The sequence below is a fragment of the Equus przewalskii genome, chromosome 28 (genome assembly GCF_037783145.1).
Source record: "Equus przewalskii isolate Varuska chromosome 28, EquPr2, whole genome shotgun sequence".
NCBI lineage: Eukaryota > Metazoa > Chordata > Mammalia > Perissodactyla > Equidae > Equus > Equus przewalskii.
This window is the reverse complement of record NC_091858.1, coordinates 19,116,644-19,136,532: the sequence shown is the minus strand read 5'-3', so window position 1 is coordinate 19,136,532 and position 19,889 is coordinate 19,116,644. Positions and strand designations below refer to the sequence as shown.

At 34.6% G+C, this 19,889-nt stretch overlaps 1 protein-coding gene across 5 annotated transcripts in view; it reads right to left on the bottom strand.

The window, feature by feature from the left end:
• MICU3 (mitochondrial calcium uptake family member 3) overlaps nt 1-19,889 on the bottom strand; it is a 99,638-nt gene that overhangs the window by 34,809 nt on the left and 44,940 nt on the right. For 3 of the 5 annotated variants that reach the window (XR_011534171.1, XM_070598287.1, XM_070598288.1), the window contains exons 4-7: nt 14,679-14,757; nt 11,077-11,124; nt 7,906-7,988; nt 5,088-5,159 (exon numbers count right to left, since the gene is read on the bottom strand). Coding sequence is in view for 3 of the 5 variants with exons in the window: in XM_070598287.1 (XP_070454388.1) it covers nt 5,088-5,159; nt 7,906-7,988; nt 11,077-11,124; nt 14,679-14,757 (282 nt within the window). In the remaining 2 variants the exon portion in view is untranslated. Of the gene's footprint in view, nt 1-956; nt 996-5,087; nt 5,160-7,905; nt 7,989-11,076; nt 11,125-14,678; nt 14,758-19,889 lie in introns of all 5 variants that reach the window. The other 2 variants (XR_011534170.1, XM_008529157.2) reach the window with 1 other exon arrangement.

Here is a 19,889-nt window from a genome sequence, read left to right as displayed (position 1 = left end):
GGTTTGGAATTTGGATGAACTCTCCACAGAGGAGGTAGCACACCTACTTTTAGCGTGGTACACTAACTGGAACACTTCCAGCAGGCTAATACTGAGTCAGTCACCCCGAATTCAAGGGCTTCTCTCAGGTGGAATCTGCATAACTTGAGGGATCCTTCTAAGTGACTTAAGGATCCTTGGGGAAATTAAATGAACTGTGCATGTTTACATTCAAAAGGGGCCAGAGCCTGCTCTCAGTTGTTTAGCAGCTGGGCTAACCAACAAGCTCTGACCTTCCAGGAGAAGAGAAAGAAGAAGAAAGCGTACATTTGGAAGATCATTTGCAGGAACTCCCAACTTTTTCCAGAAAAAGAAGAGTATGAAAGTTATAATCTTCTTTGAGAAATAAAATGATACATTGATACACTAAACATATCAAGTGTCATCTTATACTAGACTTTTTGTATAGACCATAGGCAGTAGGCAGGCATCAAAGGTTTTAGAATAAATTTGGGAGAAATACTGAAAAGTCTATCCATTACAGAAAAGACTATATATCCAATGAGGGTCTACCCAGTGAGAAAAAACTGTATATAAGATGGATAGATCTACTTCTTAAAATACCTGTGTTTTGTAGGAGCACAACCTAAGAATCTGCTCCATAATTTGTATTTAACTCTTCAAATACCAATGAAAAATGTAAAATTTCAATTATGCTACCAGAGTTTTTGTTTGTTGTTCACTCACCTTTCCCTTATTTTAATCTAAAGTTAAAGATATACAATTGGTCTGTAAATTTTAGTCTTCTCATAAATCTAGGAAGGAAATAAAAAATTTTGGCTTGGTTGCACCTTATTATATTCATTAATTCCTAAGCATTCTCAATAGCAGATATAGCCTTATTTAAAGAAATAACATTATCAAGTATAACAGGTGAGGGCTATTTACATAAAGAACATTTAAAGTATTGTACATACACTATTAGTAGGAGAATGGTATCCATAAAGTTGAACACGCTGACATAGAGCACAAAGGGCCAAATGAAGTGTCACATTTCAGAATGAACCCAAGTATAGCAAAAGAAAAAAAGAAAAAGACGACAAAATAATCAATTAGGAAGGGCAAATCATTATGCTATATTCTATATAGAGCACACACATAATACAAGTGGGATAAATGTTAAAGATGAGTAGCAAAGTTTTTAAAATCTCATATAATTAAACACTAAATGAATTTGTGCTCATTTCAACTATTTTCATTGCCACCTTCTGATAGAACTATTGCTTTGAGTAGAACATGTTCCTCAAAGTATGAGGTTTTATTCAGACACACTTCAGGAATTCTACATATGACGGGAAAAATCCAGATGTAGTGGCATGGCGGTGGAAATGGCATGAGAGACCTACAGTGGAATCCTGTTCTACTCTTAATAGTGCTGTGACCTTAGGCAAGTTAACGAACCTCTCTGAGATGGTTTTCTCATCTGTAAGACAGTTATGATACTTACCTGGGAGAAATGTCATGAGGACTAAATGGGAGTAACATTTATAATGGATATAGCACAGAGCTTAGCACATAATAAATGTCCCATGAAATGTTATGTTTGTTTCTCTCTTCCCTTCTGAAGCATACTTGGTTTTATTTTGGTATGTAAGTATTTTTAAATTTAGTTTTGATTTGGGTATGTAAATATTCAGTTCAAAGCAGCTGCGTGGTTCCACTAATGAAAACAGAACTTTAAGTTTTACAATTAGCTAACTTTTTTGAGTGTTTATTATATGTCACATACTGTTAAGTGGCTACATGTTTTAGCTCATTTAACCCCCATAACAATCACATGTGGTCATCACTCCTATTATTCCCATTGTACAAATGAAGAAACTGAGGCACAGAGAGGTTAAGGACTTTGTTCAAGGACACGTAGGTAATGAATGTCAGAGCTAATATTCAAACCCTGCAAATCCGGCTCCTGAGTCTGTGTTATACTGTCTTTCTAATGTAATCCACATATTTTCACTATAAGCTAAATTTCAATTGCCTCAAAACTCAAAAATCCATAAGTTCAGATCTGTGTTATTTAAAATGTGACGACTATTAAGTTCCCATTAGTTATCATTATCATTAAACATGGTAACAAATATTTGTAGAGGGCTGCGTTGTTGTAGAGTGCTGTTTAGTTCAAAGGTTGTACTAAAGATTATTTCTGAATTGTTGTAAGGAATAGTTCTGATAGCTAAATTATATAAATAGGATTTCAGAAGCACTAATTAAACTATGTAAGATAAATACCTCTGAGGTAATGGAGAACAAGGACTTTAGTAAGCATTCCTTTACATATAAACAAGCTATGTATTAGCTGTAAGTTACTTATTTTTTTAACATTTTACTTTTCCTTTTTCTCCCCAAAGCCCCCTGGTACATAGTTGTATATTTTTAGTTGTGGGTCCTTCTAGTTGTGGCATGTGAGATGCTGCCTCAGCATGGCTTGATGAGCAGTGCCATGTCCACGCCCAGGATCCGAACCGGCGAAACCCTGGGCCGCCGAAGTAGAGTGTGTGAACCCAACCACTCGGCTACTGGGCCAGCCCCAGTTGTAAGTTATTTTTATCTGTTCTTTAAAAGAAGTCTCCTTCCCCATATATTTGCCTGAGAATGCTTCACTAACCTATATGCATATAAAATAATTTAGGGTATGCTGATATAACTTAGATTTCATAATTCAGATAGACTTTCTCTAATCAATCTAAGTTAATGAAGTTTTATTATATCACTATTATGAACTTATTTAAATTAAATCAGTATTAATTTACTTTACCTGGGCTGCAATGAAGCTCAGAGCCAAGTTTGTGCTGACACTGTAGCTTTTCCCAATGTGGGTTGTCTGCTATTATTTCTCCCTTTCCTTTCTCCCTTTGTTATTTGACTTACGTATTTTAGTAAATGTTAATACTTAGAATAGTATTGTATTTTTACCGGAAGATCCATAAGTCCTTTCTGGAAGTAGTACAAATGAACAAATACATAAAACAGTTAAATTTCTATCCGCTGAAATACTATCTACTTTATCACTGAGCTATATCAAAAGATTCATTAACATAATTCAACCTCCTAAAAAATATTTTATTAACAACTTACCTATCCAGTCAAGTATAGTTAATCTATCAAAAGTAAAATAATTGTTTTTTCTTTCAATATATTATATTATCTACAGAAAACAAAATTTATGATGGTATTTAATTCTCTAGTGTTATTTGTTAATACTCTAAAAAACTGCATTTATGGGGCTAATTCATATAGGATTTATTGATCACAATCTGAAAACCATGAGACCTGAATTACAGAACTCTTTTTTTTTAACTTTTTTTTTTTTTGGAGGAAGATTAGCCCTGAGCTAACATCTACCGCCAATACTCCTCTTTTTGCTGAGGAAGACTGGCCCTGAGCTAACATCCGTGCCCATCTTCCTCTACTTCATATGTGGGATGCCTGCCACAGCGTGGCTTGCCAAGCAGTGCGTAGGTCCACACCTGGGATCAGAACTGGCGAACCCTGGGCCGCTGAAGCAGAAGGTGTGAACTTAACCGCTGTGCCACCTAGCGGGCCCCAAGAACTCTTTTTGTTTGTTTGTTTGTTTGGTGAGGAAGATTGGGCCTGAACTAAAATCTGTGTCAAACCTCCTCTATTTTAAATGTGGGGATGCTGCCACAGCATGGCTTGATGAGCAGTGTGTAGATCCTCACCCAGGATCTGAACCTGAGAACCCCAGGACGCCGAAGTGGAGCGTGCACACTTAACCACTATGCCACTGGGCCAGCCCTCTAAACTAGAGAACTCTCAACGTCCCTTTTAATACTTGGCTAACACTATAATCAGCTGTTTGAATTTTTAAGAGTTTCTTCCATAAGCCTTGTCAATTAACATATTTGGAGGTGGTTCTACAAATACTGATGATAACTATATCATAAATATCCCATGAAATAATATTTATTTCATAATCCAGATAATCTACTTTTATTAATATAAATATAAATACACACTTAATAGATCTATTGGGGTTGAATATGGCACCCACTTGCTACGGATAATTCGTGTTTTAAAAAATACACATCCTTATAACAATGAGAATAATAAAAACTGGTGCAACTCCCAGTTAATTATTTGAATTCCAAATAGACCAATTAAACTACTGCATGGGGTCACCAATTTATAAATGAAACAATTATCATTTAAGTGCCAACAAAATTCACCGCGTTTCTGCTATCTAAGTACCAGATGAAGAAACATGCTATCACGGGTGAAAGTGCAGATTTTAGAGCTGGCCAGCCCTAGATTCAAATCTTGACTTTGCCATTTAACAGTTATGTAATTTTGGATAAGATACTTAACCTTTCCAACTATCCAGCTAACCTTTCCAACTCTGTTTCCTTCATCTATAATTAGAGATAATAAGAGAACTGTCAGGTAGATTAAATGAGAAAACACATGCAAAGCACCTAGCATAGTGCTGATAGTAAGGCTTCAGTAATTGTTATTTTTATTATGTGAACCTGGAATGTGGTCAGGCTGAAACACTTGGGACAAGCAAAATGAAAACTGGTAGGAAAATGGAAGGAAACGTTGCTTATCTCTACCTTCAGAATTAGATGAAAACTTACTCATCCCAGAGGAAGAATCTATGGCGTATATTTCTGAGAAAGCAAAAAACATAATTTCTTGTTTTTGCTTCAACATTCATTTTGTTATAGTATCACTAAATTCATTCACGTGTATACTTAAATCTTTGCAATTCACCTTTAAATTTTTACATGCATAATGATCTGTATTAATCTATTATATAAAATACCCTTCAAATCTCACAAACAACAAGAATATGGATGAAAATGATTTAATGAATGTGATTATGGATACAGATGTTTAATATCAATATTTGATATAAATATTGATATTGATGCATATAAATACTGAAGCAATTTTTGTGCATAACGACTTTAGAAAGTTTTTAAGAAAGAGATAGCTCCAAAGTTACAGACTTTAAGTACTGTTTCTCAACATGAATAAAACAATTCTTACCTAGAAAACCCACCTGAAACTACTATCATTATTCTTACCAGCATTGCACGCTTTTCTTCATCTCCTTTAGTTTCTCTCTTTTCATTTTTTTTCCTGAATATCTCTTGAAGCTGAAAAGGAAATCAATCAAGAATCAAATATCCAACAAGAAAACAGCTTCATCCATCGAGAACATTAAGACTACTTATATTAAGAAAATATAGATATATTTTCTGACACCATTTTTCTCCTGAGAAAAAGAAAATACATCCTTTGATACTGGCAACCCATAGTGAAGTTAAATGTACAAAATCATAGTTTTACTTTATCTCTAAGACTCAAAGACATGGGGTCTGTGGTGCACACACAAAAAGAGATGAAGCCTTCTGGGGTATAAAGAACATTGGAATAGAACCAGGGACTCTGGGTTTGAGCCCGTCTTCTGTCACACTAATTTTACGATGGTGGACAGGTCACTCACGCCCCGCTGGGCTCCAATTTGCTCATCTATGAAATGAAGACGGGCTAGAAGACCTCTAAGGTCTCTTTCAGGTAACTGAGCACTGTGGTGGGAGCATGGGCCCTGCATGTGTAACGCCTTGAGCAAGCTACTCTAATTATTTAAAGCTTGTTTTCCATATCAGCAATAAGGAGATAATTCCTTACCTTACAGGAATACTTTTTTTCTCCACCTTTATTGAAATATAATTGACAGGTCTTAAAAGAATGCTGTGCAGAGGAAATATTACAAGTAATTACTTAGCACGTTGCCTGTCACATAATGACTTAACATATGTTAGCTATAAGTATAAATGGTATTTTTCCTCTTTAAAATCCTATTTTACAAACGGAAGCCTAATCCTACCTCTATCTCAGTTTTCTGAGGAGGTCATTGTTCTCATCTACGTAATTTGAACAGCAGTCTCAACCCTTCATTTCATTTTGTATGGCAATAGTTGAAAGTCAAATAAAATGTATTACCTCCTAAGATATGTAGTAACAACTAAAAATACAATAAAAATACAAATGATTTTATTACCATCAATTTCTTTGCACATTTTTTCTTACTGAAAAGAGTTTTTAAAAAAGGAAAGGTTAATAATCACTTTATAAACAGGCAGGAGAATCACAGATTTTAGACCCCCACAAATAACTTAGCCCAACTCCACCTCCTGCTTTCAGGAACTCTTTCTGTTTACAAACAAACAAAAAACATCCCATGTGAGGCAGCAGTATGGCCACTGCTAAGAGTAAACCAAAGTTTGAAACCAAGGGCAGCTTTAATAAGAGCATAGAGTGGTAACAAATAGAAGTTCTACACGAATATTTTTACTTTCCATCTCCACAGACAATATTCTAAAAGACATCTATAAAAAAGCAGCTATTAACAGACTGAGTTCCAATAGACAGTTTATTGAAAATTATTTAGATTACTAGGTCCATCCTCAAAGTCCTAAAATACAGTTGTACACTGTCATAACAAAACTATATTAAACGAAATCTGTCCATTTTAGGATGTTGGGAACATTTCTCTATGTGTTGCAATGAAACTGAAAACTCTCACCTCCCCATTATCCTGAAAAGCACTAAAATGAGGGACCCTTCATGGTCCCAGCTCCCATGGCTTGGCTCAGGGACTGTACCTGGGTAACGGCTACACGGCTGTCAGATTAAGCCTTTTGATAGATCCCAGTAAAAGGCTGCTTGCTTCCTTTTGAATGGCTACTAATTAGCTTTTGATGAGGATTTTTATGCCTTCTCTCTTCTACCACAGAAAAGAATGATTTCATAGTTTTTCTTCCGTGTTCCAACCTCCGAAGAAAATACTAAGCTGTTTAACAGGTTTTCTGAGGGATTTTCTTTTTATTGAAGTATAGTTGACATACAATATCAAATTAGTTTCAGGTGTACAGCATAGTGATTCAACATTTATATACATTACCAATGATCATCACAAGTCTAGTCACTATCTGTCACCATACAAAGTTATTATTGACTGCATTCTCTATGCTGTACATCTAAGGGAGTTTTAATGGCTTGTTACAAGAGAAAAATAGAAAGTCAAATGGCTATTTATAGGCCATCTTTCCCTTTTATTTTTACTAGGAGAGCATAAGTAAATATAGAATTGAATATAAATGCTAAGAGTAGACCTTGTTTCTGTAAGGAATAAATTAATGTTAATCTCCACATCGGAAAAAAAACAGAACAGGCATTTTGCTGCAAAAGTAGAAGCAGGATACATGAGTAAAAAGAAATAAAAATTCTGGAAGGGGGGCAGGGGTAAGATGAGTGAGCAGCTGACGATGTTGCCAGACCAGCACCCACACTGGACCAATCAGGTGAGCACGATCAAAGGACAAATACCTAAGAACAATCGTACTCCTCCCACTTTAGATCAGCCCTTGGTCAAAGACAGGAGAAGGGAAATGGAAAATGGGGACAAGACTAGGGGGACAACACAAGGTGGTAATGAGTGGGAGAGGAAAGGAAAAAGGAAAATCATAAATCCTATAATGAGAAGGAAGGGAAGCTCCTGTGGCAAAAAGTTGTGACTGGGTGGCTGATATTACGGGACTGAGTATTAAATGGGCATATCTAATGCCTCAGGATTACCTGCTACCCACCCAATGGAAAATACTTAACACACTTCAAATTTCCAGAAAATGTGGAAACAACTAGAATCATCTTTATACACTGAATATAATTTACATTTTTATAATGTAAAAATTATTCAAAGTACATGAGAATATATTTCTTTATTAAATTCAAGTGAAAGCATACATTTTTCACTTTCTTCTAAAACAGTATTCCAAATAATACAAAAATATAAGTAACATTTAATGATTGATAAAATGCAGCATATAACATACATACCACCAAAAACTCCTTTTTATCCACCATCTCATTGCCATCGGTGTCAAACATGTTGAAAGCTATTCTAAAACCTGCGTGTGGCTCTGCCAGAAAAACAGAAAAGGATTTGTGAAATGGAAAAATGTTTTTAAAGTACAAAACCATATTAGTTGTAAGCCGTTATTCATATTTTGTACAGAAATACTTTCTTTAACCAAAAAATTAAGAGTAACATGTTACTATTAGTTAAATATAATAAAAGCCATATATATGTATACCTATTTCTGCTTCATTATATTAGCACACTTAATAAAAGAATTGATAATATACTTTCAAAGTACTTGTGTGGTACTTGTTGCATAGCACTGACAGTAAAATTTGACTACTTTCCTTCCCAAACTAAATATTTCTATTTCCTATCCAAAGTCTGTCAGTTTGTTTAAAAGGAAAATATCAGCTCATCACATTTGAAATATTTTCAACTACTTAGATCAGAAGAAAAAAAAAATATGATACAACAGACTAGTCCAAATTCTGGGGAAAATAATAACAGAAATGTCCTATAAAATAAACATCAAGCCTGAGAGATTACACATTTGGATTTAAACTTCTACAGACTTCAATAACAGAAATAAAAAAAGAGGCTTGAATAATTAATTCCCAATTCCCTCTAAATACAAGAAACAATTGCTTTTCCGAGAAAGACTTTCACACACTATGAAGTGCTGTAATTTTATGAACCTTATAATGAGGTTCAATTCCTTTTCTGTTTTCACTTCTAAAGCATAAAGGAGAAAACTTGCACAGAAAAAAACCTTGAACCTGTCCTTCGAAGAGGAGCTCAGTGTACATGCCTTTTTAAAACATTTGACCTTTTCTTTTGAGATGACCGGCAAAAGGTTAAAAAGGACCTCCCACATTTACACTTGCCACTGCCTGTTGTGAAATCTTGGACTGAGCAAGAAAGCAGCACACAGCCCTGCTTTCTTAACTGGTAACAGCTGTCTCTGAAAATAATGGAAACGGAAGCCAGTCTTTTATGCAAGCTCATTTCTTGCATATATTTTAGGAATCTAAACTTACTTTCATTATCATTCACTGGAGACAGAAAGAAAAAGTTATACCATCTCTGATAACCAAGTTATAAGCTTTAAAAAGATGTTGAAAATACACATAGAAAGGAAGTCCTTAGAAGCATTGTTTGGAAGGGAAAATAAAGTTAATAAGAAGTAAAGAGGAGAAAACTACACATAGGTAACATAGATTACATAGCCCACTTCCTGCCAGCCCTCTTCTCACATTTTTCTTGGTTCTAATCTGAACATGCATAATTTTCCAATTCAAATCCCTAGAAGTTTCTAAAAGGGTCCTGAACGCCAAAGGAAGACTCACGGTATCCAGAAATCCTAACCTTTCCATAGTAAGCAGAAGCCACCATATGTGTTTCTTCCTATACCCTCAGACCATACCTCGTGCCATCTCAACAAGTGGCTTTCCTAACCAGTTCTGTTTCCTTCTTGCCTATCACTCTGCTGGTTTAGGTACTTACAACTTATAATTTAGATCCAAAGTTGTTCTGGCTAACAAGATCACTTTCAATAAGTCTCTGAGATACTCCTTGGCACCCACTCACGGACTCAAATCGTCATAATGGCCTTCCAGTCTGGAACAACGTCAGGTAGTCCTATTACTAACTGCACAAGACTCGTTCTTCAGCACCAATGTTTTAATTTCATTTGGAGTCCAGGAGTGAAAAAGCAAGAAAAACTAAAAGAGGCTAATTTTTTGAAACACACACACACATTCCCCAAACTTCCTGCAACAAAACTCCAACATAACGTCATTCATTACTAAATTCAGAATAACATAGTGGCTGTGAATTTTCTAATCATAGAAGTACAAGGAATTTTAAGACTCATTTCTAATGACAGGTTTATTTATTTATTTTTTAAAGATTGGCACCTGAACAACTGTTGCTAATCTTTTTTTTAAATTTTTCTCCCCAAAGCTCCCCAGTACATAGTTGTATATTTTAGTTGTGGGTCCTGCTAGTTGTGGCATGTGGGATGCCACCTCAGCATGGCCTGATGAGCGGTGCCATGTCTGCGCCCGGAATCTGAATCAGCGAAACCCTGGGCGCCAAAGCGGAGTGCGTGAACTTAACCACTCGGCCACCACGGGGCCGGCCCCTGACAGAGGTTTATTGACGTACTTGTTTCCACACATCTCTATAAATCCCCACAACTGGAAATTCCACTAGTGATATTCCTTCATTCATTCCTTTCTTCATTCATTTGCCAACTATTTTTTGAGAGGCTACATGTGCCGGCCACTGTTCTTGATATGGAAGTTAACAAAAAAAGATAAAATCTTTGCCTCCATAGACCTTGCAATCAAGTGTGAGGAGACAAGCAAGACAGTTTAGTGCTGTGAAGAAAATAAAACAAGGAAAGGGATAAAAAGGGAGATGGGAGAGGGAGCTACATTAGGGAGGATGGTCAAGTAATGATTCTCTAAGTCTTCACATTTGAAAGGAAACCTGAATGACGTTTATTATCATGAGCATCTTGAGGAAAAGCACTGAAGGCAGAGGGAGAAGACAGTACAAATTCCTGAGGTGGGAACTCAAGGAACAGAAAGATCCGGTGGCTGGAGCACAGTAAACTATAGGATCTAAGTTCCTCCATTAAAAGCAATGAAATTTAACTGAAACCCTCCCTTCATATATTTCATAAGAACTGCTGCACATGAGAGGAAGAGGTTAACAAAGCTGTTTGAGAATGTATGATGGGTATTCTGATAGACTCACTAGTTAGAAGACTCATTCTTTCACAATAGTCTTGCAGAAAATGTGCTTTGAATGAGTATAGCAGGAAATTTAAAATCACTACATGCCCTGACCTTTAGGCTCTCATGTAGATTAAACCACAAGGATTGAAACATGATATTAAATTTACAATTTATGACCATTTTATTACTATACCATAAGCTATAAAAATATTTATGTTTTTGACCCCTGATAGTGCTATGCTTAGCATTTTACACTGGCATTTAGACATGAATTTTGCAAAACAGCATGGATAGGCCTAAAGTGATTTTCAATAGTAAGAGAACTTAAGAAAGATTTGTTTTCCAAGATTCTGATTAAAAATGAAAACTGCATCCAGATATAGACTTAATGAATATACTTACTTGTTAAAATACATAAAAGAAAAAGATATTCTGTGTAAGAAATCACACCTAGAAGAAAAACAGTATGTTACGCTATATATAAAATACTACTTTCTCTTCATATTTATCAAGTAAAATATTACTCTTATAATAGCAATAAATAATATTAATAAAGAACTTAGTTTTAAAGAAGATACTAAGTATTGTTTTGAATGAGAATAAATTATTATAAAATGATAGCAAAAGAAGCAACAAAATTAATTTTACATTGTTTCACACACCTCTGTAGAAACCCATGCAAAATTCCCATTAATGTTCCCAGACATATTGGCATAAAAAAGCAAAATTATAATGTTTACTTATAGCTACAAATTTTAAACTTGTTAATAGTTTTCAATATATGGATCTAACATAAAATAAAAAGGTTGGAAATGGTTAACACTGTAAAGTGCTTAATTACTTCTTAGTAATTCAAATAAAAGATTTAGACATTCTTCCTTAGAAATTTGATTTCTGTATTGCATTCAAAAAACAAAACTCCATAGTTACCACTTTTCTGCTTTCAAGTTATCATTTATTATTCTTGACAAACTTAATGCTTCTATTAAATGTACTCTAATAAGTTTTTCTTTTAATTAAATGGCTTACACTTTCTGTATATTGCATCCTGAGTTCCCTGTAATCCCACAATTACAAACTTTAAAGGAGTTTGTTCGGAGTAAATAAATATATATATTCTGTTACTCAAATTTTTGCTTTTGGACTATAACACCCAAAATTACAATTAATGGCTTAACTGACTTTCCAAGTGGATCTTGAGAAAATTAAAATCAGGAACAAGTTAGTAACACTCATCCAGATATCAAATAGTCCTGATGTATGGTTAAAGGGTATAACAAATCCTTGAATAATCAGACTGTAAACTTTAAAACTCCATTTTACCTGATGTTCTTTGAGGCTGCCCACTTTGTTACAGAACAAAGACAAGAGGAGTCACTGTCAGGCAGTTTGTCAGAAGGCATGAAGAGAAGAAGCCAGGAGGCCCTGAAAGCATTCCCCTCTTTTGTTTATACTCGAATATTGTGACCTATAGACATAGTTCTGGTTGATTGCCATGAATGTTATGGGAGAAAGATTCTGGAATGGTCAATGTATATAAAGATACAATACCTAGATTCCATAGGGATCCCTCAAAAAAAGAAAGAAAGAAAAAAATAAAGAAGGAAAGCATAGCAGGAGGAAAGAAGGGAAATGGTATGGGGAAATGGGCCCTCTGTCTCCACAATCCTGTCGGACTGTTGATCTAATTGACTTGGTAGAACACAGGAGATGTTGGTTGGTATAAAGAAGTTTAATTAACTCAAGGTTTCCCTCAGTGAAGGATTACTTAACAGTGAGAGTCCTGATCATGATTATCGTGGTGGGCACTTGTCTGTGGAACTAAATGGCTTTTGAGGTAGTGTAATCCACAGGGAAGGAGAACAAACTGAAACTCATGACATAATTTAGTAAAAATGGTGAAGGAAAAGAGGAAATACTACTGAACATGAAATGTAGATTCTTAAAGCTTTCGCGTTACAAAAATGGAAAACTATTAGACTGACCTTTCAATTTATTTTAAGGCCACTCAGGATCAAAAAATAAAATAAAAATAAAAGCTAAGCATATAGTAATGTTGCGATCTTTAGAAAAAGAGGATAAGGAAGAAGCCAACTAGGTTTCTTTTGCAAATTTAATTAAGGGAAATTCCTTAAAAGCATTACACTGTTTACTTCCTATATCATGATACATTACAGTTGGCTAATGTAATATTTTTTGTAAAACTACATAACATTTTCTTGCTGGGTAATATTTTAAGCAGATAAAATTCACTTGTAAACTAATCTTTAGTAGCTCTAAAGATTTAGCTTTAAAGTTCCTCTGCCACTTAATCTCTTTACAAAAAAGCAAGGCTCTCTGTACCTCTCTACCTCACCTGACCAAATGGTTCTAAAACTTCTTGGGCACAGGGATTACCTTGATCATCCAGTCACCATGTCATAGATTTGCACTGTCCTACAGCATAGCCAATGGCCACATGTGGCTATTGAAATTTAAAATAATTACAATTAAATACAATTAAAAATTCAGTTCCCCAGTTACAGTAGCCACATTTCAGGTACCTAATAGCCACATCTGGCTAGTGGCTACCATATGAGGCAACACAGAAATAGAACATTTCAAATCACTGCCGATAATTCTGTTGGATAGCACTGAAGAGATCACTGCCTTGAAAAAATATATAAATATGCACATACATAACAAGATCAGGACACACCTACACCCAGGGCTTCCAGATTTAACTCTCCCCTCAACTAAAAACAATTTCCTTCTTCCATGCAGTTATTTTTCTCCGATTATATTTGATCCAGTTTGTATTTCCCCAGGAGAGGTATTAGGAAATATTTTTTAAATTCACCATCTTACTTGATTTTTCTGAGCTCTGAATTTTCCTGATCCTATTATCCCACCCAAAGATTTGAATGGCAATCTTTAAAAGAACTCCCAGGAAAAAACTTCTAAGAGCTTTAAAGATAGCTTGGCCCAGATTGAAACCATAGTTACGAAAAGCCTACAATAAAAGATAAGAGTCCATGAGAACCAGGTGGATGCAATCTGGATTTCTAATTCTACTCAAAAAATATATGGATTACAACTAATCCTTTAAGGAATTTGTCTTCATGCTAGAATAAATACATTTTCAAACCAGTATCGATTAAAATTGATGAAAAAAGTCACTGTTTATATAATTTCTTTAATATTTTTATTTTGAATACTCATAATTGCGGATACAAAAAAGCATATTTCTAAGAAAAATTCCTTTTTAAGATTAAAGAGATTTCATTAATTATTTTTTGCTATAAATATGTACAAAAAGTACACTGTAAAAGAAAACTGCAATAAAAGCTATATAATTTGATTGCAGGGAAATGGATAAATTAACGAGTTAACTTAGACACATAGGCATAGATAATAGAGTAAGTTGAAACAGGTGGCTTTTGCAGTGAGTGTTATTTTTAAGAGAAACATGCTCAAATTCAGCAGCCAAGACATATCCAATAAGTTTTTCATATTGATTCGATTTAATAAAATCTATAATTTCCCAAAAGTAAAATGTAAGGAAGAAAAATAGACATTTGGAGTTGTTCTGAAAAATGCTTTCTGTGGCAAATATAAGCTATACTTCTCAATACGGTTAAAGAAAATACTGGTTTTTTTAAACTATAAAAGTTCACTTTGTTGTAAAAAATTTGGAAGACATGATTAACATATATAAAAACTAAAACACAAACCATGCTTAATTCCACTATCCAGAAACAACCATTATTAATATTTTGGTGTTTTTCTTTCAGTTTTTTCTGTAGCGTGCACACACACACACGCACATGTAATTGTAAAATTATTTTAAGTATGAGGAAAATATGTATATGAAATATATATTTACATATATAAAATATATATGAATATTATACATAATATACATTATATATAAATATATATGTATATATACATAAATATATATATAAATAGTAAAAATAATATAGTGTCAATATTAAAATGCGTAAGTGCTAAAGTTAACTTACCTCTTTCTTTAAGACTGCGAAATAGCTTTGATGATCCTTTCCAAACTGGTGGTGTTTCTGAGAGCATTTGATTTAACTCCTATGACATAAAGTATCATAATAGTGATTAATAGGTAATAGGTAATAGGTTTAAATTAATAGGTTTAAATTAAATTAATAGGTAATAGGTTTAAATGCCTATGCAAAAAAATTCTTCACTTAAAAGACCCTGAGACATGGCTATATTTACTCTATTCTATATCTGTGCTTCATTCAACCACAAAAACATTTGCACACAGTACAATATAAAAGAAATGATAAAGATGCTATATTAAATTCAATTAGAGCTACCAAAAATTACAGGTAAATTTAATAACTGGAGGAACAATATAAGATAATCAAATTAAGATAAAACAGTGAGTTTAAGTTGTGGAGCCAGTTAGAAAAGGATAGTTTCATGAAAGCCATAGAAAAAGGTGGATTTTCTTATTAAGGTCAGAGATGATTACCTGACTTCACATACCCTCTCCTCTGGAGCCCTCTTAGATTTAAGGGGCTCTGTGGTAGAGGAAGCAAATAGACAAAGGATTACACTGGGAAGGAATGAAGAGTATTTTAATAGTGACTCAAAGAACAATGACATCAGATCAAGTGGGAGGACAGGGGTATTGATAATTGTGGTCACCACTGCAGTTTTTTTTTCTAATTTTAACTTAAATATTCAGTAAAGAACACAAACTTAAATTGCTTATTAATCAGTTTTTTCTTTTCTTTTTTTTAAAGATTGGCACCTGAGCTAACAACTGTTGCCAATCTTCTTTTCTTTTTTTTTCCACTTTTTCTCCCCAAATCCTCCCAGTACATAGTTGTACATTTTAGTTGTGGGTCTTTCTAGTTGTGGTATGTGGGATGCTGCCTCAACATGGCCTAATGAGTGGTGCCATGTCTGCGCCCAGGATCCGAACAGGTGAAACCCTGGGCCACCGAAGTGGAGTTCGAGAACTTAACCACTCAGCCACAGGGCCAGCAGCAGTTTTTTTTTTAAAAAAATCAAACTATCAGAGCCGGAAGGGAGGGGAAACTATTTTGGAAAATTTAAACATTGGAATCATGGCTCAGATACTAAAACAATTTTGAAAGTATTGTGCATACAGTACTAAAAATAACTAAGTGAAAATTATAATTTGATTAATTGTGAAGAAAAATTATTTGGTGAGATAACTTGAAATGAAAATATTTGTCTGCTAAGTAACACAGTGAAAAACCCTAGAAACCACTTCTATTTCCAGATCTGATTCTTGCTACTCAAAGCGTGGTTCCCCAGCAGCCCAGGCATCACCTGGGAGCTTGTTAGAAACACAGAATCTTAGTTCCCATCTCAGGCCTACTGAACCAGAATCTGTACTTTTAATAAGAACTCTTGGTGATTTTTATACACATTCAAGTTTGAGAAGCTCTTTTAAGAAACCATTCATGGTGCAGTTGTACCTAAAAATGCTCTGTGACATTGTAAACCATCTTTTTCATTACAAAGCTGAGTTAGGAGGCAAATAAGGAATCCCTGGGCTGCCAAAGGCAAGAGAGGTATTGTTAAGGGAGTAGCAGACTCCCTGAAGCCCATCTGTGAACCCTGCTTTCATTTTCTTCACGGTGCTAGCGTCGCACTGCAGGTAACAGATGCCACCAGGCAGTCAGTAGTGTCATTAGGGTAGCAACGGCACAGAGGCAAGCATTCAGGGATGAAAAATGATGAGAAAATGGGAGATTTACTGTTTATACAATAGTAAACTGATAAGTATTTCTGTTAGAGCAGACTAAAAAAAATTTTTGAATACATTTCATATACTTTAATTTATATCATCTCTATTTTATAAATATTAACTTCTTTCTCCAATTTAACTGTTTCTATGTATTCAACTCCATTTGTTTTACCTTAAACTCAGCTAGAGTTTAAGACCAAAAATTCACAGCTACCTTTTATTGAGTGCCCTGTATGTGTTTGGCAATGGGCTAATACAATATCTCATTTAATCCTAAAAAACAAATCCTCATTATGCATATTTTACTGAAACTCAAAGAGGATAAGTAACTCACCCAAGGTCACACAACTAGTAGATAACTAGATCCTTACTGACTCTACGCAATTTACATTAGTAATAATTTAGCTTCTTCTGGTCTAGATGATGAATCGACACACTGATCTTTGTCTTCTGTTGACTTTAAGGACTTTTAAATTTTATTAAAATCAGTATTTCCATTCAGCCTGGGAATCTCTCTCCCACTCCCAGTGCCTGTTTTGGTCTCTTACATATAGTGGTGTTGTATGATGAAGAATTCGCTTGGCCTTTGCCCCTTGTTCCTGGGAGGGTGACTCTACAGCCTCGGATCACACCTACGTTATGAGATGACTCAGGATGGGGGCTGATCGCCAGAAAGAACCAGCATGTGATTAGAGGGTTGGGGCTTTGGGCTATCCCAACCTCTGAGGAAAGCAGAGGAGACCGTCTGGAGACCCAGTTCAATCATGTGGCCAATGAGTCAATCATGTGGCCAATGAGTCAATCAATCATGCTTATGTAACGAAACCCTCAATAAAAACTCTGGACACCAAGCTCAGTGGAGCTTCCAGGCTGGTGAACACACTGACGTGCTGGAGGGTGACATACCCTGATTCCATGGGGAGAGGGCACAGAAGCTCTGTGTTTGGGACCCTTCTATAAGTTGCTCCAGGTGTCTCTTCATTTGGTTGGTCTTGATTTGTGTTCCTTATAATAATTATAAACTATAATTGTAAATATAGTTCAACTGAGTTCTATGAGTCAGTCTAGCAAATCATGGAATTTGAGGGGGGTTGTGGGAATCTCCTGGATTTGTAGCCAGTTGGTCAGAAGTGTGGTGACCCTTGAACTTGCAGCTGGCATCCCAAATGACCACAGTGTTGTTGGGGACTGTGCCCTTAAAGTGGCGGAGTCTGATGTTAACTCTTGGTGGTTAGTGCCAGGATTATATCATGATACTGGAAATAAGTACTAAATAAGTATTTGCTGGATTAAACTCATTTTCTTTGAATTATAGTTGCCTTTTAGAGGATTTATACAATTTTGTTAAATGAGCACAACTTTGTCTTATTATATAGTTATATATACATTATAGGAACATTAGTAAGTACAAAAAATAAAAACTAATTATAATCCAGGGATGAACACAATTAAAAGTTTTATTTAACATCTTTTTTAGGCTAATTATCTATCTAGGCACAGGTAATAGTATTTTTGTTGTTATTGTTGCAAATACTAAAGCATTTTCTGCATATTATTTCATAACTTACTTGTTGCACTTAATATATCATGGGCATATTTTCCTGCCAAATATTCTTCATTTTCATTTTAATGGCTACACAGCAATTGTCTATATCAGCAGTTCTGTACTGTAACTCTTTATACTCTTAAAAATTATCATGAACCCCAAAAAAGCATTGTGTATGTGGGTTATATTTATCAATATTTAATGCATATGGAAATAGAAATAATAAATTTTTAAAACACAGAAATAAACAAGCACATATTCTATTAGTTGTCAGAGTGATGGCATCATCACTCATAAGGCAGCCTCTGGAAAACTCCACTGTACACTCATGAGAGAATGAGAGTAATAAAACAAATAGCTTCTCAGTATTATTATAAAAATAGTTTTGACTTCAAAGGTCTTTGCACTTTAAGAATTGCCAGTCTATATTATTCTGCAACTTGCTGTTTCACTCAACCTTGTTTTCTAGGTCTACCCATATTGATACACATAGCTCTAATGTATTTATTCATTTTAGCTCTCTAGTACTGTGTTCGTCCTTGATATGTCTATTGCAGATTCTTTTATTCATTTCTCAACTGACTGACATTTATACTGTTTCTAATTCTTTCTTGCTATTACAATCGATGCTGTAGGAAACATGTACAGGACTCCTGGTGTACACACGCAACTGTCTGTCTAGCAGGCATACCCAGAAGTAGAGTTTTGATATGCATTTTCAACTTTACTACAAATTGTCAAATTCCTCTCCAAAAGTGAATATACGAATTTACATTCTCACCTGGTTCCTTCTTCTTCTCGTCCTTGCTAATTACCAGTATTGTTAGATTTTTGGAAGCTGACGATCTGATGGGTGTGAAATAGTATCGTATCATTAGTTTAATCTGCATATCCCTGATCTCAAGTGAGGTTGAGCTCCTTTACATATATTTATTGGCCATTCAAACTATGTTTGTCCATATTTCTCTTATTGAGCTGATTATCTTTTTTCTATGGATTTATGGGAGTGCTATGTGAGTACAAGACCTTTAACACTTCCTGTTAATATACTGTAAGCATATTCTCCCATCTCTCATACATCTTTTAACACTGTTGACACTTTTTCAGTCTACAAAAGTTTTTGATATTTAATTTAGTAAAACTTGGCCAATAATTTCCTCTGAGTGTTGCTTTGTGTCTGTCTAAAAAATACTTTCATGTCCCTCATTTGTTTCTAATGTTTCAGAATTTTTGTTTGTCAAAAATACGAACTTAATCCATCTGAAATTTGCTTTTATGTATACAGTGGTCAATATGAGATCTAATTTTGTTTGCTCCCAACTTGGAAAGACTATTATTCCAATATTTAAAGGTTAATCCTTTCTCTAATGATTGTTAGCTCTCCCCATACATGACTGGATCTGCTTCTGGATTGTATATTCTATTACTTTGATCTAATTTCTAAAAAGACTCTTGCAATGATACAATACTATTTTAATTATTATAGCTCTATTATTAATCTTAAAATGGGACAGGCCCAATTGTTCTCATCCCAATGTTTTCCCCCCTTACTCCTCGCTTTCAGAATTGTTCTGAAAATTTGGGGCCCTTACTCTTCCAAATGAATCATCCATGAACATGATATATTTCTCTGTTTACTCATGTTTTTTTAAAAAATATAATAGCTTGCACATCCTCTCTTAGGTACATTAAGTATCTAACAGTTTTTTTTGCTATTGTAAAAAGTATCTTATTTGATAGTACAGTTTCTAATTGCTATTGCTAGTGCAGAAACATATTATTAACTTTGGTTCATTGATCTTACATCCCACAGCAACCTTGCTAAACTTTTACAAAATTTGAATAAATCTGAAATACACATATTTTCACATTTTTCTCTCAATCATATTGTTTGCTCCTGTCCCAACCCTTAGAACCTCTTTATTT